Source organism: Hibiscus syriacus, unplaced genomic scaffold (assembly GCF_006381635.1).
Source record: "Hibiscus syriacus cultivar Baekdansim isolate YM2019G1 unplaced genomic scaffold, ASM638163v2 tig00110260_pilon, whole genome shotgun sequence".
NCBI classification, from domain to species: domain Eukaryota; kingdom Viridiplantae; phylum Streptophyta; class Magnoliopsida; order Malvales; family Malvaceae; genus Hibiscus; species Hibiscus syriacus.
In genome coordinates, this window is record NW_024062651.1 from 159,315 (window position 1) to 183,555 (window position 24,241).

A 24,241-nucleotide genomic window follows, 5' to 3' on the forward strand; every position below is an offset into this window, starting at 1 on the left:
TGTATGTTGACATGGCACAAACTGATTGGAGATGGCACCTCATCGGGATTGTCAAACTCCTTACAATTTTAAAAGTAAACTATCTCCAGTAACAGCATTGCGCACAAGCGTTACCACGAAGTTCCAATCATATAACGCCACGTGGAAAAAATTGAACTCAAAATTGCCCCTTTTGCAAAACAAATAATATCCGTTTCTGTTTACAAACTTTCCTATTGGCAGTTACAGCATTCAAAAAATTGACTCCAGATTTTGCTTCCTTGTAAAAGAAAAATATCTATTAAAGATTTCTTTCAATCTGCGAAAATAGAAAAAAAAAATCCCTCTTTCCTTTCCTTTGCCGCGTCTCCGATCTGTAAAGCTCATCGACTGTTAGAGTCACAACGATAGTAGAATTAAGATCAGAGGTTTTAATCCCTAATTCTGCTTGGATGTTTAAATTCTTTAATTTTTCTTTTGCTATATTACTCATTTAAAATGTTTCGATCTATTTCATTTTTTCTTTAGCTAAAAAAAGAGCTTCGACTTTTCGTCGCTGCTGTATTAGAGCTAAACGACCACGATGAAGAACACCGAAAGGCTCGCCAATTTGGCTTTATTTGGTTTGCTTTTTTTTTATTCACTCTTGATCAATTTTTAGTTTATTATATTACATTTTGAACTATTTTTTTCGATTTTGTTATTCACTTGTTGAATTTAGTTGAGTAGAAGCAGAGATAATTTAGTTGTTTACCGTTAAAGGAAAAGATATGTCTCGTGGTTGATTCTTTTAGGGAATGAATGTGACATAAGTGGCTGTCAGATATGAGATCTCTATGGAGACACATGCATATTATATTTCCATGCTTCAAAATTCAAAAAGCTTCATTATTTGCTAAATGCAGGGTTGACAATGGCACCGCTTGTTGTGAAGGTAGAACCCAACTTGAATGTTGTTTTGACTGCATGCCTAGCAGTGTATGTGGGTTGCTATAGGTCTGTCAAGCCAACTCCGCCAGCAGTGAGTAAATTGATTTTGGTGCTTTCTTGTTTTTTCTTTAAGGATGTTGGTCAGAATTTTCTAACAACGTAATGTCTATTATCCAGGAGACGATGTCTAATGAACATGCTATGCGTTTTCCATTCGTTGGAAGTGCAATGCTGTTATCTCTTTTCTTACTGTTCAAGTTCTTATCAAAAGACTTGGTTAATGCAGTATTGACAGCCTACTTCTTTGTTCTTGGAATCATCGCACTTTCGTATGCACTTTCCATGAGTTTTCTAATATTGATATACTGTTACACAACCAGTTCACCTGATGCCATTACCTCATTTATTCTTTCTGCCATCATTCTCAGGGCAACAATACTGCCTGCCATAAAACGCTTCTTGCCAAAGCATTGGAATGAAGACCTTATCATTTGGCATTTCCATTCTTCCGCTGTATGTCCTCCTTCTGCTATTCTTGAAGTATAGTTTGAGTTTTATCTATAAGAGGATTTGATTAGTTTTTGAATGGGATTATCTTTTTTCTTCCCAAATTTAACTGTGTTATAACTGTTGCTTCATCCTTTTGTTTTTATGACATTTTTTTGGCTTTATGGAGGATTCTCAATTTACATGTAGTCTTGTGTGTTTCTTCCTCATTCAGTTTCTTTTGTTGTTTACCATTTTCTTCTTCTGAAAATTACTTTGGATTGGTTCTCGTGTGGGGAAAGAAGTTATATGGAAGTTATATGGAGATTGGATTTGGAGGAACTTTTCCCCCTTTCTGTAGAAGGATACTAGCCTGCTAGGTGTATTAAAGTTCTGTTTTTTAAATTGGTAGTTTTGTAGAAGATTCTGCTCAACTTTCTTTCCAGGATTTGCTCTTAGAGTTTCATAAATCCAAAAATGGAGTAAATTCTTTAATACTCGTGATACCGTTTAGTATGACACATTCCTTTGGCAATTTATGAGCTTTCTGGTTCTTGGGCCATATAAAGTTGCCAGGCCTGCCCTCTTGAACAGTTTGAATGCAGAATCCTGTTGATGATTTGAGTTTTAGGTCTTAATTTTCTTCTGGAGTAATATAATCTTTTCCTGTTTAAAGTTGAGTACATGTGTGTCTAGTTGTGTCCATCTTTGATTCCGTATAATTCTTATTTGATCTAGTTAACATTACTTGCTTGCATTATGCAGAATGATATTTTTCCTTACACCTTTCTTAAACAGCTTTTGAGATTGAGTTCACAAGATCTCAGATCATAGCTGCAATCCCGGGAACATTTTTCTGTGCATGGTATGCTTCGCAGAAGCATTGGCTGGCAAATAACATTCTGGGTCTTGCTTTCTGCATTCAGGTATAGCTAAAATCCTTTTTGGTGCTTGGTATCTACTACTTTTTATTTGATTTGCAATGAGACCTAGACTAATCAATAATACCGGATATATTCTAGTCAGTATTCTAGCTTGTAATATGGAATTTTGTATGTGTTTCAAACTTTTGGTTAGGGTTTAATTAACCTGCTCAGTGATAGTTAAAGTATTATTTTCCTTTATCTTTTAACATGAAAAACTCTTGGTGTGGAGGAGGTATTATTGGCGTTATTGGTGATCAGGATGGAAACTGTTTAGCTTCATTCTCAATAGCAGTAGGGCAAGGCCCTCCAGTGCAGGCAGAGCTATTAGCCATAAAACAAGGCATTTCAATGTTTTTTGATCTGGAAATTAGTAAGAAGAATAGTCTGATTGTAGAGCATGACTGTAAGACTGCCTTGTATTGGGTGAAAGACCCTCTATTAAGCCCTGGCCCTTTCTTGGATCTGGTTAGAGATATTGAAACTGTTGTTAGGGAATGGGCTATAGTTCTCCGCCATGTTCGGAGGAGTGAAAATGTTAAAGCAGATGAACTAGCAAAGCAAGAAATTGGGTAGAAGGGTTGGCCTTATAGAAGTTTGGTTGTTTTTGGGATTTATTTAGATGGAGTGTGGTAATCTTTCGTGGTTGGTGTCTTCCTATGAGGCGTACATGTACTAGAACTTTTGTAATTGATTTTCTCTTGGAATAAAATCTGAGGTACTCTTTTCCTTCTTCCGCTACTTATCGGAATACTCTACAGTAATCCGAGAAGTATGAAGGGGGTTTTTAACGAGACTTCCAATTTTTATGAAAAAAATAATTTTATGAAGGCCTTTATTTGTTTGCTTGGTGGTTTGAAGGTTTCCATTTTTTTTTTGTAGGGAATTGAAATGCTTTCTCTTGGATCTTTTAAGACTGGTGCCATTCTATTGGTAAGAAGTGGATTAGTGGTTTTTGTGTGTGTTATTCCCTGTTATTGAGGCAAGTTAACGTCTAATGCGATGTAGCAATGTTTTGCATGTGTCTAGCTATCATGATATGAATCAAACAACTTTACCATAGTTGTTTATTGTTAGGCTGATCAGTCATGATATGAATCAAACAACTTCTCCATAGTTGCTTATTGTTAATATTTTGATCTGAAGACCCTGTTTCCATTCTTTGCAATCTGCTTTGATGAGACTTGAATAGGTCCTTGTGGGCCGTGGCTTCTATGTTACATTTTTTCTCTGTTTTTTAAGGTTATTATTTTGCCAAATTTCAAAGTTATGTTTTTTCTTCGTCTGATTAAAAAATTACTTTTTTTAGTCAGCTGCTTGACCACTTAATTTTGCCTTCTCATTTTCAACTATGTTTTCTTTCCTCTGATATTTTCTCCATCTTTACACATTGCAGGGTGGGCTTTTTGTGTACGATATTTTCTGGGTCTTTTTCACGCCTGTTATGGTTAGCGTTGCCAAGTCTTTTGATGCTCCTATAAAGGTCAGTTCTTCGTCTTCTTTATCCCCCTTCATTTGGAATACTTAGCCTGGCTATTATTTCGACATATGTACTTTACATTTTCATGTATTATTAAATTTGTTACCCTTGGTAATAATCTTATTGCTTTGATTCTTTCCTGCAGCTGTTGTTCCCTACAGCTGACTCTGCCCGACCATTTTCCATGCTTGGACTCGGTGATATTGTAATTCCTGGTATGTTTGAAATTCATTTTATTTGGTAGGTATAATTAATGCTTCTTGTTTGATCTGAACTGTTGTTTAGGGTTTCTTCTTCTTTTATTTTGTAGTGATTCTAACTAAAAGAGAAGTATACTATGATTTTGTATGTTGCTACAAAAGAAAGTACAATAACTTTTTCCCCTTCCTAATTGTATTTTTATCTTGTATCTTACCTCATAATTGACAACTGTTTTACTTTATGGTTTTTGATATCTAAGGCCTTGCGTGTAGACCTGCGCAAGAGTGGAACGGGCAAGGTGTTTTTAAATTTGACCTAGCCTGAATTAAAATTTGAATGATAAAACTAATATTTTTTTATTTAATTCAATTTAAAATATATAAAAATGGTATATTTTTAATATTTAATTATGTTTTGAATAGTAAAATGGGTAATTTTGACCTGGCCAGGGCAAATGACCTGGGTTAGGGAGGCTGTGATCTGGCTTGGCCCATGAACTCCTCTACTTGCATACTTTTATTTGGTACTAATGCACTTTGTTGCTATACTATGATCTTATTTACTGCTGTATCATAATGCCTTGTGTTGTTTGATTATGGAGATGTTTATTCAAAGATCTCTCTTCTGTTATAACCAATGACATCATCATCGGTTGTTGCCAAGATAGGCAACAAATATCCCTGGGCAGAAATACTCAGCTGCTGGTGTTTCCCTAATGCCATTTGCTCTCTAATGAAATATGAACTTTTTTCTTTAGGGATCTGTTATTAAGTAATTAATATGCACTATCATGGAGATAAAGTCACATTTATTTGGTTCGCAAAATTTGTACTTTTAGTTTCCATTTTATTTTATTTGGTCGTTATTCTTTTGACAAGTTACTTGTCTATGAGAAACAGAATATACTTGTGTGAACTGTGAACAATATTTTTTTTGTTTGATATATTGGTTTATTTCTCCCTTGTAGGTATTTTTGTAGCACTAGCATTAAGATTTGATGTATCTAGGGGGAAAGAAAGCCAATATTTTAAGAGCACATTTTTGGGGTACTCAGTAGGCTTGGTCCTTACAATCGTTGTCATGAACTGGTTTCAAGCTGCACAGGTAAACTATTTATGACCATCTGTCTTATCTAAACCCCAAACCCTATGCACTCATCCTCTTTCATGACAATTTTCTATGCTCATTTTGCTTTCAGCCTGCGCTTCTGTATATTGTACCGTCTGTTATCGGATTCTTGGCTGTTCACTCTATTTGGAATGGAGAAGTTAAACCGGTATGCTCTCGACCCTTGTTTGATTATCTTTGGCATTATGTTAGAGGCTTGGACTTTTTAATTTGATTACTTTTCAAATTGTCATTTTTCTCATCAAAAGGAAAGAAAAAAATGGACATGTTAGATGGATATTAGTAAAAACTGTTATTCATATATTTTGAGGATCATACTCGTAATCGTTTCTAAGCACGTATTGGACATGTGTATAGGTTAAGGGTGCGTTTGGTTCACGGAATATAAGATTATCAGTGGGAATGTAAGATTACCAAGTAATAGGATTACTGGGAATGTTGTATTTTGTGTTTGGTTGGTTTAGCAAGAATGTAAGATTACCGTGTTTGGTTAAAGAAATAAAAGATTATTAGAATGTATATTTGACCAAATTGTCCTTATTATATATATTTTTTTAACAAGTTGAAAAATATTTATATATTTTCTTTAAAAAAATTAAATTCATAAAATTTATATAATTTTTTTACAAAATTAAAAATATAAAAAATGTTTAATAAAATGGTAAAATTTTATTTTAACCCTTGAACTTCATATAAAATTTTAATTATAGATTTTTTTGTAAATTTAAATTAGTTTTAGGATAAATTTGTAATTTAACCGTCGTAAAATTTTTATTATTTAATGACAGAATAAGGATATTTTTGAAGAAAAAAATTAAGGGTATTTTAGTCTAAAACGCAAGTAATCTAACAATACCTAAAGAAAGAGATAATGATATTTCCGGTAATATATCTCAAAAAATCCTACATTCTCTCATCCAAACTCCCCTAAGAGTAATTTCAAGAAAACTGAAGAGTGGGAATGACAAACTATCGGATTATGATTTTGCTTAATACGATCTAATGTTTCGTGTGCAGTTGTTGGAGTTTGACGAATCAAAGACAGCGGTTGAAATGCAAGAAGGTAGCGACGACATATCGAGCAAGAAGGTGGAATGAGTTAGAATCGAAGCAGACACTGAAACTGGGTTTAGCTTGAGATCGGGAAATTGTGTTTCACATTCAAAGGTGAATCTCTCTACTGCAAAACTGTTGTAACAGATTTTGGAATTAAGGAATAATATTTATTTAGCCTCTTAAGGAAAAGAAAATGATTATTTTATTTTTTACACAATTCCATTTCTCATTGATATTCACAATTTATATACAACTATAAATATATTGTTTTTCTTTTCCCTTCTTTTTTATGATTCAGTGTTGGCTTAGTTGTGGGTTGAAAAACGTTTTTCAATACATTTTAGAAAACGATTTTAAATATATATAAACTAATAGAAGTTTAAAGATCTATGTTTCTTAAGGGCTTTTTTAAAACAAAATAAAAAAATTTGTTTAAATCATAATTTTAATGTTATTTCTTTTTTTATGGATTTTGATGTGGTCTTATGCCCATCAAGTTGTCATCTTAAAATGACATTAAAATGAACGTTAGTATAGAGATAAAAGACTTGTTAGAAGTGAAATATTAGATGACATTAAAAGTTGTCATAAAATGACATTAAAATGAACGTTAGTATAGAGATAAAAGACTTGTTAGAAGTGAAATATTAGATGACATTAAATCATATTTTTTAAAAAAAAAATATGAATGAAGTTATCTTAGGGGATGATTGTTGTCCCTAGAGGTCTTAAGTTCGAGTATCAATCTTTGCAAACAAAGTATTTGAGCGCTCATTATCAAATGATTTAGAGTTTTTATAACATACATTACCTTATAATCATCTTAGTTTAATAAAAATAAATAAAGATTGGAGAGTAATTGTGTCATTATATTAAAAATTAAAATTGAAAAAAAATTCATTGAGGGATCTCAGTGATAAAGATGAGAGGTGTTCTCTTTCAAGATTTTAGGTTTGAGTAACCATGTTTGTAGGGTGTGTGTGTGCTCATTCCGAATCGACTAAAAAATTTCTAAACATATATTATCTTATAATCACCATGTATTAATAAAAAAATAAAAAAAGATTAAAGTTAATAAAAAGAAAACCTCATAATACCATAGATATAATAAATTCAACAATTAAAATAGAATTGAAACGACCCAAAAACGGATTAAAGGGTATAATGAACCTAACAACATTAATATGAGAAGAAAAGAATTAATAATAGCATTGAAATACTACTCCAAGCCTATTTAATTCATAAGTTAAAAGAAGGGGCGTGGAAATATCCTAGTAATATATTGATGGAAGAAGTTGTCCTCCGTGGAAAATTGACATCAGCTCAACCGGTAGGCGAAGCTGAATTCACGTACTTTAACTTGTTTCTCGTTCAATTTACTATTATTTTTTGTGCATAAATATCATACCTTGTGACAACCCTATTACGTTTCTCCCCATCTTTTGGTATTTTCAGTGCACCATGCCACCCCTTGATTCGTTATTCCTTCAGGATTTTCTAGCGGCGATTTTTCTCTTCTTTATCACACGTTATTTCGTCCGTTCACTTGTCAGAAAAAGGAAACGAAAACTTCCTCCGGGTCCGAAAGGGTGGCCGGTTGTTGGCGCGCTTCCGCTCTTAGGTTCCATGCCGCATGTCACACTCGCTCAATTAGCCAAAAAATATGGACCTGTAATGTACCTCAAAATGGGCACGTGCAACATGGTGGTCGCATCAACCCCGGACGCTGCTCGAGCTTTCCTTAAGACCCTTGACTTGAACTTCTCAAATCGACCACCTAATGCTGGTGCCACCCACTTAGCTTATAACTCCCAAGACATGGTGTTCGCGGACTATGGTCCCAGGTGGAAATTGCTTCGTAAACTAAGTAATCTCCACATGCTTGGTGGTAAAGCCCTTGAGGATTGGTCACAAATTCGGGCTCTTGAGTTAGGCCATATGGTTCGAGTCATGTATGAGTCTAGCCAAAAGAGGGAGGCGGTCGTGGTTCCTGAGATGTTAACGTATGCAATGGCCAACATGATAGGGCAAGTGATACTAGGTCGTCGAGTTTTTGAGACGAAAGGGTCGGAGTCGAATGAGTTCAAGGACATGGTGGTGGAGCTGATGACATCTGCTGGAATCTTCAATATTGGTGACTTTATACCTTCCATTGCATGGATGGATCTGCAGGGGATTGAAGGTAAGATGATGAAATTACATAAAAGATGGGACGCTTTGCTGACAAAGATGATGGAAGAGCATGCGGAAACAGCTCATAACCGTAAGGGAAAACCTGATTTTCTTGATATACTTATGGATAACACGGGCAACCCTGATGGGGAAGAACTTAGTTTGGTCAATGTCAAAGCTCTTCTTTTGGTAAGTCTCGTCCTGCGGAATTTTTGTTTATATTTATTAGGATTAATTTGACACGATGCCAAAACTAGTTCTTAATGAGTTTGGTCTTAATGTTTGGTCTATATATATATATATTTATTTATTTCTTTAGTTCTTAATGTTCATGTTTGGTCAAAATGATTTATTCCTATTAAATGTATGTCGTTGACATGATATTTTCTCATGCATTAAATTTTCATATTTGTTGATATGACATGTGTTACATCATGAATGATACGATACGTATTACGTCACTCAAAATATATAGTATTTATCATGTCATTCAAGGTGAAAATTAAACATTCATGAAAATTTCATTTCAACAACATGCGTTAATAAATTAATAGTTTCCTTCATTTTGACTAAAAATTGAAACATTATGAAAAAATGTTTAAAAAATAAGAATAGGAACTAAATGACCATTCAAATAATAAATTTTTTGACTAATTTTGGCACTATGCATATTAATTTTATTTCCTTTTTGGCATTGGTAGAATCTATTCACAGCTGGGACAGACACATCATCAAGCATAATCGAATGGGCATTAGCTGAAATGATGAAGAACCCTGAAGTATTGAAGAAAGCTCACGAAGAGATGGACGAAGTGGTGGGTAGAAACCGAATGCTTGAAGAATCTGACATACCAAAACTTACCTATTTACGAGCCATTTGCAAAGAAACATTTCGAAAACATCCATCTACTCCCTTGAACTTGCCTCGAGTTTCAATACAAGCTTGTGAGGTAAATGGCTATTACATCCCCAAGGACACACGACTCAGTGTCAACATTTGGGCCATTGGTCGAGACCCCGATGTATGGGAAAACCCGATGGATTTCAACCCTGAAAGGTTCTTGAGTGGTAAAAACGCCAAAATTGAACCACGAGGGAACGATTTTGAGCTGATTCCATTTGGTGCTGGGCGAAGAATCTGTGCGGGAGCCAGGATGGGGATCGTGCTAGTTGAGTACATTTTAGGCACGTTGGTCCACTCTTTCGACTGGATGGTTCCTCCAGAAACTGGGGAATTAAACATGGACGAGGCCTTTGGCCTTGCTTTGCAGAAGGCTGTGCCTCTTTCTGCCTTGCTTCGCCGACGGCTCGAGCCATCTGCTTATGTTTCCTAAGCCTACTCCTACAAGATCCATGCTCCTTTGTCTTACTTGTTTTGCTTATGTTCGGTGGGATCTGAAAATATTTTTAGGGTGGACACACATATATTAACGATACAAAATTTTTATATGAGGTGAACATAAACAAAATTTCAGAAGAAAAAAAAATATAACTATCGAAAGAAAATTCGAATTCTAGGACCAACACTATCTACCTCACACAAAAGTTTGCCTCTCTTTGTATTCCATTAAATTACAATAATAACACTTTTATTCTCTCTATCTATAACTATCTTAAAGTATTTGTGTATGATGCATAAACCAATAATCAAAGATACATTTATATTGAAAAGTCACAAACAAATTCAAATTACATAACTCTTAAAACACATACAAGTCGAACACTACCGATTTTGCAGATACGTAAATTACATATCAAAGTGGCAGTATGAATCTAGTGTGTTGTGTATCCAACAGAATTTGTTTTCAATTCTCAAAAAGCTTCGATCTTTACTTTCAACCACTCGATCCTTTTTACTATTTTCTAACTCACAATTAATATATTATAAGGTGTGCAAGAACCCTTACAAACAAAAATACACAATCACTTCATCAAAATTTTGTAAAGAAATAATTTCCTACTCTTTCTCTCTATTAATCGAATGTGTTTTGGTAGTTATGGTTTAGAATAAGTTTGTAAGAGAAAAAAAAAGATAGATTATTACACCATTATTTAGTATGATTTTTAATCTAATTTTCCATTATCGAACATTTATTTACTTTTGGATTTATTTTTGTAAGATTTCAACTATACTCCCTAAATTCGACCTAATTTTTTCTAGGTTGTGTTTAGGGGTTACACTTAGAGATATCAGGGCTCGGTTCAACCCTCAAACTGTGGAGCTTGACCATAAATTTTTTAATAAAAAATTATTTTTGCATATGTATAAATATTTTTAGGGTAAAATGGGAATTTTTATAATAAAAAAATATTTTCTTATTTAAAAAAATGAGTTGTTAAATATTTTGGTTCGAAACTCTAAGTATCAACTTAGACCTTAGGATATTGTCACTTATAGATAGTTTGTTATGCCATTTCGTAAGAGTTTTCGATTAGCGATTGGTAAAGAATAATAGTTAGTTTAGACACCAATTATGGGCAGTGAGCAAGATAATAGTTTTGATTCAGTTAATAGGGATAAACTACTTCAGAGTAAGGGTTTAGCCAAATTAACATTAATAGGATAAATAGTTTTGATTCACTCTATTTCTATTCCGGTAAAATTTCGAGGATGAAATTCCCTTTAAGGAGGGGAGAATTGTAACACTCTAATTTTTCCCCAAATCTGAAACCCTAGAATTTGAGAATTTTTCCTTAAATCCCTAAATTTTATTTAGTGACCAAATCGTAAATAAAGAAAGAGTTTATGTCAGCTTTAGAAACCCTAAGTAATTGAAGGATCAACCATGTGATTTACCCTATTTTCTTTGAATCATAATTTGTCTTAATGCCCAAATAAGTGCTCAAACTATGCCTTATTTCCCAAATAAATGCCTAAGATTTTTTTACCCTTCGGATGCCTAACATTACAAACGTTACCCTTTTAGATGTTCAGGTCGTCAACGTCGTTAGTTTTATGCGTTAAGTGCTATGTGTCAACACCTGATAATTTTGAAATTTATTTTTTATAAAAAATATTAAAAATATTATTATGTTTATAAAAAATCCTAACTTTTCTTATATTATAAAACAACCCCAAAATACTAAATCCTAACCTTAATTCACCGTCGGCGCCTTCTTCGGCCACAATCGTCATTGTCAACGTAGTCTTTGACATCATCCTAGTTATATGACATCGTAGTTTTCGCCAATTCACCTTCAAAATTGTGTGGGATCATAATTTTCATTATAGGGCTCGTGAGATATAAAACATTGATTTATGGTCGATTGATCGTCAATCGGTCACGATTTCATAGAGGTTATGGTCGCCAAGGGGAGGGGAGGCCTGGTGGAGTTTCTTCGAAGGTAAAGGGCAACGATCAACATGGGTTTAGGGGTTGAAATGAAAGTTTTCAAAGTTTAGGGGTTATTTCAAAATTTATGTTTTTTTTAAATATATAATTTTATTTTTAAAAATTTTATATAAATTTTTTTAAATTACTAGGTGTTGACACGTTTCACTTAACGGAAAAAACTAACGGCGTTGATGACCTGGACACCTAAAAGGATAACGTTTGTAACGTTAGGCATCCGATGAGAAAAAAGTTTGGGCACTTATGGGAATTAAGACTCACAATTTTAACACTGTTTTAAAGTCCATCGCGGCCCCACCACTCTTTTTTTTCTTTCTTCTTCTTCTGCTGAGCACGCTTCTGCATTCTCAATGTCGCCACTCATTTTTCATCGATGTGCCACCATTCCCGTCGAACCCAGGTCGCCGGTGAAGTTTTCCGACCGCAACCCATCACTCTCCTTGTCATTGCGTTTGGACATCGTCGGTTCTTCCTCTCGTTAGACTGAACCGTGAGCGTTGTTTTATTTTTGGCGTCACCGTGTTTTAATCCGGCCGTTGGCCATAGTAAGGTCGGGGTTGTGCGGGTGTTAGTCGAACGTGCCTGGTTTCGTGTGTGAACAACCTCAAATAGCCGAACGTCACTGCTGCCCTTCCCTCACCGCTGCCTTATCGGATGGCTTTGTGGTCACTATCGCAGGTCTTATGGTCTGTTATCGGTGTACTTTCGTCACTGGCGACCTTTTGTTCGAACAGACAGCCCCATATTCGAACTGAAAATCCTACTACTCGGTTCCTAATTCGAACCGAGAATTATTTTTAATTGTCGTTAAATTGCTTCATTAATCTGAAAACCATTGAATTGAGATATTAAATCGGACATCGTGATTTTTATAGGGGACTTTTACTCGGAATCGAAATTACCGTCTCTTTCGTCATTACTCGCTAATTTAATATCGACTCGTGTTTCAGGACGAATCGTGAGTAATAGTTTAATACGTTAATTCGATTAATTTATTTTGGTTAGTTTGTTAGAATAGTGACTTGGCACAAATATTTGGTGTAAGAGTCGCTTCAGTTCCACCCATTGATAGAGCTGACTCTGAGAATCGTCGACCACCGTTAGGATATTTTGTCGAGATGAATCTCTTATCGGTGTTATATTAAATTCTGTGATTATTTGATTGTCTGGTATGACGGTGATTTATGAGATTGACAGTTATGTGAAATCAGTTAAAATTGTTTCCATTAAATTCTGATAAATATTGTGTTTTATGTTGTTATGTCGGATTCGGAATATATCTTACGCGTTTGAAAAAACTGATTATTATGATTTGTCACACACAAATTGTATTATGTGTAATGTGTTATTTATCGGATTCGAATTATATTATGTGATCGGATTCTGAGATTAGATAATTACATTTTCATTAAGATTAGATCGGAATTCAGACATATGCTATTCAAGTATGTGTTATTTAGATATGTGTTACTCGGATTAGATCGAATCAGATATCAGATGTGTGCTCCATTTGCATATTATGTTGGGACGAATTTTGAAAGGGAAAGTTTAGTGCATTCACTCGACGGGATAAATGTCATTTTTTTAGATTCAGTAGCCTTTGCCTTTGTGACGAACCCCACTTATATGGTGTGTGGGTTGGATTTAGTGTGGTTTTCGAGAACCCACTCTTTTGGGTGAGATTGGAGTACGAGCGGGTACATGAGCATTTACATAACATTCAAATTTATGTTATCAATGCTTGTCGAAATTGTGATTTATTATTGGTTTATTCGGATTTGACTGTTGTTTGTTGTTCGAATCATGATATGATTGCGACTGCATGTACTTTAGAGACACACTAAGCTTAATAGCTTACACCCCTACAATTTTTATTTCAGATATTCAAAATTAGGTGAACCGATACTTGGAGGTTTCAACAACTATTTTCATATGAATAATTATTTAGTATGACTTTTAATCTACTTTTCTGTTATCGAACATTTATTTACTTTTGGATTTATTTTTATTATTATTTGTGATTGAGACTTCAGACATTATAATTAATTTTGAAAACTGTTATGCATATTTTGAATATTTATCATTTATATATGGTTTTCTTGAACGGTTGTTTTAATAAAATTATGAAGTTGGAATTTGAAAATTTATTTCATTAAATTACAATGTAAAATTTTAAGATTTGATTCAAACATGATTTGCTTAAGAGAAAAGATTTCAACTAAACTCTCTAGATTCGATCTAATTTCTTTTAAATCGGGTTTAGGATTTACACATTTAATATTTGATGCATATGGTACCGTACTAAAAATAGCGAGTACTGATACCATATGCTTAGTGAAAATTTTAAATGATTATTTGGTATTAATATTTATAGAGTATTAATACTACACGTGGTATCAATACCAATTGCTAGAGTGTTGATATTTATTAGATGGATCCAAATTTAATAGCCTTAAAAGAGTATAGATACCATTGATCAGTATTATTATTGTACTTATGTAATATCGGTACTAAGGGAAAATGTCGATATTAGATTAAACTTTAAAATTAAAAAATAATTCAAATTGATATCATTAATATAATTTCGATATTGTTTTAAAGTAGTATTGATATCGTATAAACAATATCAATACCATCAATATTAAATGTTTAAGGTTATTCAATTTAGTCCATTATTGATGATGATTATGGAATAATTTCAAACAGTGGTGGATCCAGAAATATTTTTAAACGTGATCACACATACATTAACAACATAAAATATTTAAATGGGATGGATGTAAATAAAATTTCAGGATAGGCACCTTAAGTAAAATAATAATTAATCGAAGAAAACTCAGATTTTATGATGAACACAAAAAGTTTCAACATCATCTATAAAATAAATAATTAATTAAAGAAAATTTAAATTTCAAGGTGAGCTCGTGCCTACGCTCACCACCAAGTTGTTACTCCGAAACTAATCTCAAAGCATGTTAAATTGTATGAGTTGGTCTCAAATGTTCTAAATAAAAATTGTAACTATAAATTAGTCCTTAAAATTATAACTTAATTATTTGATTATATAGTATTATCAATTTCATTTTGATTAATTTGTGTAACATTGTGGATCTAATTTTTGATCAGATCGAATTGAGGATATTACATAATTACTTAATTATATTTGTTTTCTTGGTACGAGCATAATTGGTATTTTATGTAGAAAAAGTACCCAATAATATTTATCTCTTAAGCTTCTTTCCCCCTTTTTTTTAGTGATGGCGTAAGCCAACAACTTGAAAAGTTTGTTTTATCATTTAAAAGATTATATTAAATTTATCATCTTATAATTAAAATTAAAATATATTATTTATCAAACAATAATTCAACTGAAATCAAGCCAACTTTAGCTTATTCTATCTCAGGCTTGATCCAATTCAAATCAAACCTATCAACTCTAACATACAATATACAATAGATCTAACAGGTAGTGCAACCAATAAACCATCTGACTGACCTACCAAATCTAACATACAACCCTTGAGCCATCCACTACCTAATAATTAGACCTTCGAATTATCTACTGTTACATATGCTCTTCGTCATTAAAACAACTTAAGTTGGTGTTATCCTCCAAGTTTGGTTACTAATTGATCTTAGGGGAACAAATTTATAAAATTTTAGAGAACGATCGTCCCGTAAGTTCCCTTGATTCATTTCTGATTACTAATATAACTATCAAACAAATAGATCACGTCGCTTCTTGGGGTTAGATTCGGAGTTTCCTTTTCTCATCATTGCGACGAATTCATCGTAGTTAATCCTTCCATCCTGCAGAAATTATTGTGTCAAAACTCGAACTTGATGTCTGTATATATATATATGCATGCATGCATGCATGTATTTTGCTTACATGGTCAGTATCAACTTCAGAAATGATTTCCCTTATGTCTCGACCGTTATGCATTCCATATTCACGTAGAGTTTGGTCTAATTCTTCAATCGTAATATATCTGAAAGTAGTTATATAAGTTATATATAAGCGTTTAAAGAGATATAATCCTATAATCACTCGAAACTATTAAGAAAAAGTTAGGTATAAGTGACTAAAAGAATGGTTGGAAAACACAATAATTACCCGCTGTTATCTTTATCAAAGTGTTGGAAGGCATGGTAGAGATGATCTTCTCTATCCATTCGGTTCATGTGCATTGTTGCAGTGATGAACTCATCGTAGTCTATGGTTCCATTTCCGTCTGCATCAGCCTGTTTTGTTTATCAGAACAAGAAATTAAATGTATAACGCCAAAACATGCCTATTATGATTTACTAAATCATTTTAGCCCTAATTCATGCTTTTATGCCTCTTATGCTTTCTTTTATCATTATGCCTTTTATAAAAGAGAGAGTAAGTTTGGGAAAGACATACGGCCTCCATTAGTTGTTGAACTTCATATTCCGAGAGTTTGGTTCCCTGTTTTGCCAGGCCTTGTTTCAATTCTTCAAGTGTTATGGTGCCGCTGTTATCGGTATCCATGCCTTTGAACATCTCTTTCAATCCCATGATTTCTTCCTCCGATAAACACCCCGCAATTACCCGCAAAGCAACTTTCTTGAACTGGCTCATCGCTTTGAATTGCTTCAGCTTGTTCAGCACTGCATTGTCCAGAGGTATGTCCGGCGCTTCACCATCCTCTTTGATCCATGGATGACCTGTTGTCGTTCATTTGTTATTAGATACATAGGGGTGAATATTCAATTGAGTAGATTCGGAAAATTCAATTTTTGAGTCATATGTAGGGATGGCAATGGGTCGGGTCGGGTCGGGTTTTTGGGCCACCCGACCCGACACGAGAAGAAAAGGTTTTTCACCTGTGACCCGACCCGACCCGACGAAATTAAGGTTTCACCCGACCCGACCCGACCCGAATATATGACTTAGAAACCCGACCCGACCCGACCCGACCCGAAATAATAATAAAAAAATTTTATTCAATGAAAACAGTGACTTAATTGAAAAAAATTATATATGGAGGGATATTATTGTAATTATCCCTAAATATATAGGATAAAATTATATATATTTTTCGGGTCGGGTCGGGTCAGATTTTTTTCACCCTAAACCCGACCCGACCCGAACAGTACATTTAAAAAAAATCCGATCCGACCCGAACCCGAATTTTTTTTAAAAAAATCTGACTCGATCGGATCAGGTCAGATCGGAACCCGTCGAATTCGGGTTGAGTTGCCATCCCTAGTCATATGTACACATACTTAGAACCTGGCTTGCGGTTAATCTCTTCTTGGGATCCGAATTTAGCATCTTGCTTACAACATCCTTTGCTTGACTTGAAATTTGAGGCCATGGATCACTGCTGAAATCTATATGCCCTCGTAAAATTGCATTGAATATCCCATTCTCGGATTCTGTCAGTGAAAATTTTACTTTTAAACAAAGGGTACATTACACCATATACAACTGAACTTTAGATTATGTATCGTGTATACCACTAAACTTTTTATTATAACTTCAATAATATCATTAATAAGTTAAATTTTAACCGGTGACAAAGTTAGAATCAAATGATGAGGGGAGAAAATTTGTTTTATATATATAAAAAAGAATTTTTTAAGTATTTAAATCTAAAAGTTGAGAAGGGAAAAAACCTTATTTGATTAATATTGAAACTAAAACGACCTAAAATATCATTATACCAAAAACTTTGGAAGGGACATCCCTCCTAACCCCTATGTAGCTTCGCCCTTGACTCCTAATTCCTACGTAGCTTCACCCCTGATTTGAACATCACAATTATGTGGATGATGTGAACAAAATAACCTCGTTTTAGCGACAATTATTTATGTCCTAAACAACGTTATTTTAAACATTAAACTTTATGAATGTATCGATTCAGTAAGAATATATAAACACTAACCCGACCAGAAGGGAGGGAAACCAGAGAGAAGAATATACAACATAACTCCAATACTCCATATGTCAGCTTCCGGTCCATATTTCCGTTTCAAAACTTCGGGTGCAATATAATATGCACTTCCAACAATGTCTTTAAATTCTTCACCTGTCCAGATTTCAAGGCAAAATCATCGTCTGTCACCTTTTAACCCTAGGAAGAAAACGAGAAGAAAGTAAAACCAACCTGGTTTATAAAACGCAGAAAGACCAAAATCCGTGGCCTTGAGTGGTGAATCATCTTCCTTGTTCAACAACAAGAAATTCTCAGGCTTGAGATCCCTATGGATGACCCCCATAGAATGGCAAGTGTGCACGATCTGAACAATTGTTCTAAGCAAAGAAGCCGCGGCTCGCTCGGTATAATGGCCCTCGGCAATGATCCGATCGAACAGCTCACCTCCGGCACATAACTCCATCACCAGGTGAACCGATTGTTTATCTTCGAAAGCTCCTTTGAGCTCCACGATGTTAGGTTGTCCCGTTAAATGATGCATGATTTGTACTTCCCTTTTAACATCCTCGATGTCCTCTTTGTTGGTCAGTTTTCTCTTGGCTATCGTCTTGCAGGCAAATTGTTCCCTCGTTGTTTTGTGGGAACACAATCGGGTTACCCCGAACTGACCCCTACCCAATTCTTTGCCGATGTTATAGGTTGATCTCACGTCTTCCATTGGCCGACCTAAGACGGTTCCGAGGGCGGAAGGCATGGGGGAGGAGGTGGATACTGCGGCGGGGACTCCTGCTGGTGGTGCTGAAACTTCTTGTTGTTGTTGTTGTTGTTGTTGTGTATCTCCCTTTTCTTCGTTGTTAGCTTCGTTGTCGGTCGCGGAGCTACCACCACAGCAACAATTCCCCATTGTTGAAGGGAGACTGGGGCGGGGTGATGACCTTAACTAAAAGCAGGCGGAGAAATCTCGAAAAATGGCAAGAAAGAGATAAAAAATTGTGTTGGATTTTGGTGTAGAGATTGGAGGGGATTGATGGCGAGGGATTATAGGATGAAGGGGGGTGCCTAAATTATGTTGGGTTGGTGTTGGATGATGCAAATGGTTTTTTTTATTGTTGTTTGAGACAGAAAGGTATAGAGGATTTTTCGGACAAAGATTTGTGAAACAGCTTTTGTGTGCGTCTTCCACTGGCTGGAAAAATCGATATTAAATCTACTCAATCTCAGTTGCCTTTTTTGGATAAACATGCATCACTGTCCCAACAAACGACTGTTTGACTGATTGAACCAATTTCAGTTGCCTTGTTTTAGCATCATCTAAGGAACTGATAGAATTATCAATTTCTACTCAAGCTAATTAGAGGTGATTATTCGATAAAATTGAATAAAAAATCGAATTAAACAAATTGATGAGTCTTATTTTATAATTTAAACTTTATTTTAAAAAAATTGAGTCGAGTCAAATTTATAAAATTTGAGTTGAGTTGTTCTAATTTTTGTTTAAATTTAATTATAAATATATATAACATACTAAGATATTAATTGATTCCAATGCAAAACTGTTCTGTAGCGGCGTTTTTAGCGGCTTTTGGAGAGTAAACGCCACAAAATTTAAACATATAACGGCGTTTACAATTCAAACGCCGCAAAATGAAACTTTAGCAGTGATAGAATAGTCATTTAGAGGCGTTTTTAGCATAAACGCCACAATAGGGTTTGTTTATAAAGAGTATTTTAGCGGCGTTTTTAGACAAATGCCACAATAGTATTCATCAATAGTGGTGTTTGTTATAAAACGCCGCAAATACTAAACTTTAGTGGCGTTTCTTGTCCAAAGGCCGCTATATACTCATAGTTTAGTGGCGTTTTAAGCACAAACGCCACTATATACTCGTACTTTAGTGGCTTTTAAGCACAAACGCCGCTAAATTCTAGTACTTTAGTGGCGTTTGTATATTAAACGCCGCTATAAACTGATATATAATGGCGATTTTTGAAAAACGCCGCTAATACCACATATCCGCATTATCCCAATTTACACGCTGAAACCCTAATAAAAATCTCATTACGTCCTCAAATGAGTTTTGTTCCACCTTCTTCTTCCCTTCACAAATCTTTTTTTCCCTTCGGGACAACGTCCGAAATAGCTCTGCCTTCACTCCATCCACGGTCTTCTCTCTTTGACTTACCTTTTCTATATCTCCCTGAGATAGACCTCCGTCGCATTGTAATTTACCTTCTCTCGTTTTCAAGTTGGGTTACTGGAATCAAATGGTAGCTCCGAAGACATTGTTCCTTCTGTTCTTCTGTAAGTTCCCTTTCCCCTTTGCCTTTCTTTTTTTTTCTCAAGATTTTTCTCCATTCTGAAAATAAGAAGTTGGGTTTCTAAAATTAAAAATGGGGTTTGTAAAATTGATTTCAAAAAAGGGGGAAATTAAAATTATTTGTTGGATTCTCATAAATTTTCTTGCATTTTAAGGGATTGTTACACGGAGGCCATTGGTGTTGCAGCTTCATAATATTTCTTGCATTTTAAGGTAAAATTAAAATTATTTTTTGGATTCTCACCTTCCCTCTATTCTGGTAGTAAAATAAAACCTTCATATTTTTACGTATTGTTGCTGTTTCATTTAGAGCACAAACAAACATCAGCAAGAGTCATACATTACAATTCTAGAAATTGTTGATAGATAGACATGCTCTATACAGTTGCTTTTTATGTACATAGATATTCTTGGTGCTGATTTTAAGTTGTTGTTAACTGATTTGTTTTACAGGATGTTGATCATTGTGAAGACTTGAGTTTTTATGCTCTCCTTCATCCGTCAGTTCTTGACGATAACTAACCTGCAACATTTTACTCCTTCATCCTTCCACTGGTACCGCATTTTAGACTTTCATTTTGAATTCTTATACGATATTCTAATGTTCTATTTGTGATTGTTGTCTAACAAGAAGGCCAATATTGATGGTTTTTCTCTTGCCCCCTTTTCTTTTGTCAGGGGATTTCTGATATGAATTTTTGGGTTTTTGATAGCACTCAAAGTGTTTTGATGTAATTATCAAGCAGCATAACAGTAAAATATTTATTATATGTGGGGTTTATCAGGTACAAGTGGTTCAACTTGGGGTATTTCATCAATATTTTGTGGCAGTGATAACTGTTCATCAGTGAAAGAGAGCTCAACAAACAAGCAACATAGTGAACCTGTCCATGACATGGAGCATGCCTTGTCCATGATCCATTTGAGAGAGGTGCATACACATCAGATAACCCCGCAAGGTTCCAGTACTAAATTAAAAAAATATGAGTATTAGTTTTTTACAAGCGTTTTTTTTCTTCTTTTAGCCCTCATCTGTCTTGAGGCCTTCAGAAGACCGTTCAAAAAATCGAAGCTATTGAAATTGCTATCACCAAATTGCTCTTAAGATCATACTACGACATTGTTAGTAAGAATATAGAGGGCTCTGTGCCTAAAGCAATTATGCACTTCTTGGTAAGTTTTAAACCAAATAGGTTTTCTAATTTTCCTTTTGCCTTATTCTGTTTTATCTATGTTCACATCATAGGTCTTGAAATTTTGGAAAACATTGTAGTGCTCTAGTTAGGAAATTGTAGATCCTTCTAGGCAAATTAATTTCCTTTTTTGCCTTACATAAGTCTATCAACTATGTGGATTGAGCTAAACAATATTTGGTGACGCTTCAATTTCCATTCTCCACTATTTTTATGGATAGAATATTACATCATGAACGCTCAACAAGGTTCTCTTTTAGTGGGCTGTTGATGTGTTTTAGTTCTGGTAGAACAGGCGTACATTTCATGATTGCATGATTGTTGTATCTCGTTTTACTTGTACATTTAGAACATGGATCTTCCGGTCTGAAAGTTGAATTGAGATTTAAGAGGTTGTGGTCCAATATTGCTTTGTTAGGCGGTAATAGTATATTTGTGGTCCAAGATTTAACAGCCGTATATATTTCATTTATTGAAATCTGAAACTGTTGCAAGTCTTGTAAGTACAAGCCTTGTATTCCTAGTTCTTACCAATAGCCTGTGGTCCAATATTGCTTTGTTAAGCGGCAACAATATATATGAATATTGATCTGTTTGTTGATTAATGTCTATATCCAGGTAAACCCAATGATCACGGTTTACGCATACATGTCTTGCATATCCAACTTTAATTTCTAGAATCCTTAACCCAATGATTACCTATGTGACTTTTTTCCTTCTCATATTGCTGATGAAATCTAGCAGAATCCTTAACACAACATTATATTCAGTTTGCGGAATTTGCAAATGCATTTCAGATTGCACTTTTCTTTGGCGACCTGCAGGTTTTCTTCTGTTATGTTCCTATCTTCATTCCTCATGGAATATTTGAGAAACTCCCTTCTTTAGATATCAGTGTGTGTTTCATTTGTGAATTTTGTTAGAATCAGCATTGTAGAAGTCTTGTTTGTTTAGGAGTCTTTTATGATAAGAAAAAATAAGTCTTAGGAGTCTTTGTAATCTCTATTTCTAGATAGAATTTTATCTTTAGCAGAAAAGCCCTATTAAAAGTCATCATGTGGGTTTATTTAAACTATTGTAATCTCCTAAAATCAATAATCAGTTTCTCTTACATTGCATCTTTTATTCTTTCCCTCTCATTTGGTTTATTTCCTTAGAATAAAATATACTTTAGTTGCCATTGCCCTCAAAATTGTTGTACTGCACTACTGCTGTTATGTTATCATTTTTGTGTTCCTTGTTTAAATGTTGTTTTCCTTTCAACTTTAAGTTGTTGTTTTGGCATGTGAAGAGTTATGATGCTCTCTTTTTAGTTGATTTTTATCATGAAAAGATGTATCATTTATGTCATATTGCAGTAGCTTTAGGTTAGTGACTTGAAATGGTGTTCTAGTTGTCTTTACCTTACCTGTTTATTCCTTGAAATTGTGTACTTGTTGTATTTCTATGTTTCTTCCTGAGGTGCTCTAGTGCTGCACAACTATGTGTTTTGGGACCGTTACTATGTTGTACTAATATTAATGCTGATTCTAGAAATGGTCTAGTGCTGCACAACATTCTATGTTGTATTTTAAAGATGGTATGAGTGATGCACAACTATGCAGGTCTCACAATCTTCTGTTTTTAACACAGACTTTATACCGGAATCCATGCAAAGCCAAAACCAAAATTCAAATCAGGAGCTATTTGCGAGTCAACTACGGCGTTGAATGTGGAGCAACGTAACACCTCGGTTCTGAATGTTGAGCAGAAAAATGCAGCAAGTGGTGCCGGGTTATCGTTGAATGTTAGCCTACATGGGTGAACAATATTTTTTTTAATTGAAAGTGAAAGAACCTAGACTAAATTATAGAGAAATAATGTCAAACTACATTGCATTTAATTGTAATGTTTATAAATTTTAATTTATTTTGTTGTTAAGTATTTTTTTTGCGTAATATAAGTCTTAATTAAAATTTATGGCGGTTGTTAATTAGATAAAGTTACATGATATTAAATTTAGGTGATCTATTGCATAAATGAAATATGCAAAATCAATTAATCTAAGCTAAAAAAAAGGAAATTAGCCGCGTTTGTTCCAAAAAATGTCGCTATATATCTGATCTTTTGCGACGTTTGATCCAAAAAATGCCGCTATAGATCAGACCTTTTGCGATGTTTGTTCCAAAAAATGTCGCTATAGATCTGACCTATTGTGGCGTTTGTTCTAAAAACGGTGCTATAGATATCATCCTTTTGTGGCGTTTATTCCAAAACGCCGCTATAAATATCGACCTTTTGCGACGTTTGTTCCAAAAACACCGCTATAGATCTTGACCTATTGCAGCGTTTTTGGTTCTCAAACGCCGCTACCTTTAGCGGCGCTGGTATTACCGACGCTTCTTGTGGCGTTTTTCCAATCGCCACAAGTACTTTTAGCCACGCTTAAAAATGCCGCTATAAGACTAAAAAAACGCCGCTAAAGAACAATTTTATTGTAGCTATGATCCACTTACACTATATAAAACTAATAAATTTTACACTAATTTATGGTCATTAATTTAAATAAATAAATGACTTAGATTTAATTAAAATTTATAACTCATAAATAAATATTTCTTTAAGTTATAGTAAAAAAATATTTTTTTTAATTTCAAAGTTAGGGTTTAGGATTTAGAGTTTAAGATTTAAGCTTTAATTGTTAGGCTTTAAGGTTTAGAGTTTGAAGTTTAGGATTTTTGGGTATTGAGATTTAGGAACTAGGATTCATGGTATAGTTTAAGGGTTTTGGGGTTTTGAGTTTGGGATTGAGGTAAAAAAGAGATATTATTTTACTGTGAGTTAAAATATATTTATTTATGTGTTATAAATTTTAAGGTAAACTGTAACACCCAAAACTCATGGATTCAAGTGTCACACGAAATCACCGAAGTGACTAACCATTTTTTAAATCACACTCACTTTTAAAATATTTACACGAGGTATGAAACCATAACCATTTACAAAAGTGGGCCCTAATTTAAAAACTTGATAAATAAAATAATAATTAAAATATTACAAGTTGACTCATTTCAAATCATGACATCTACATGCCCACTAAGTCATCATCATTGTACTCTAGTACTCCGTTAGGACTC

The 24,241-nt window shown here is 34.2% G+C and overlaps 2 protein-coding genes and 1 pseudogene across 2 annotated transcripts; 2 read left to right on the plus strand and 1 right to left on the minus strand.

The window, feature by feature from the left end:
- The first annotated feature begins 483 nt into the window (after window positions 1–483).
- On the plus strand, window positions 484–6,312 carry LOC120115260 (annotated as a pseudogene).
- A 1,332-nt stretch (window positions 6,313–7,644) lies between these two features.
- LOC120115295 (flavonoid 3',5'-hydroxylase 1-like) lies at window positions 7,645–9,726 on the plus strand. Its single transcript, XM_039136031.1, has 2 exons — window positions 7,645–8,544; window positions 9,057–9,726. The coding sequence occupies exons 1-2, from the start codon at window positions 7,645–7,647 to the stop codon at window positions 9,687–9,689; spliced, it is 1,533 nt and encodes a 510-aa protein (XP_038991962.1). The 3' UTR covers window positions 9,690–9,726.
- Window positions 9,727–15,425: 5,699 nt separating this feature from the next.
- On the minus strand, window positions 15,426–18,386 carry LOC120115243 (calcium-dependent protein kinase 17-like). The gene is made up of 7 exons (XM_039135999.1): window positions 17,846–18,386; window positions 17,624–17,767; window positions 16,962–17,114; window positions 16,117–16,400; window positions 15,826–15,953; window positions 15,601–15,700; window positions 15,426–15,518 (listed from the first exon to the last, which is right to left on the minus strand). The coding sequence occupies exons 1-7, from the start codon at window positions 18,366–18,368 to the stop codon at window positions 15,426–15,428; spliced, it is 1,425 nt and encodes a 474-aa protein (XP_038991930.1). The 5' UTR covers window positions 18,369–18,386.
- Between the last annotated feature and the right edge of the window lie 5,855 nt (window positions 18,387–24,241).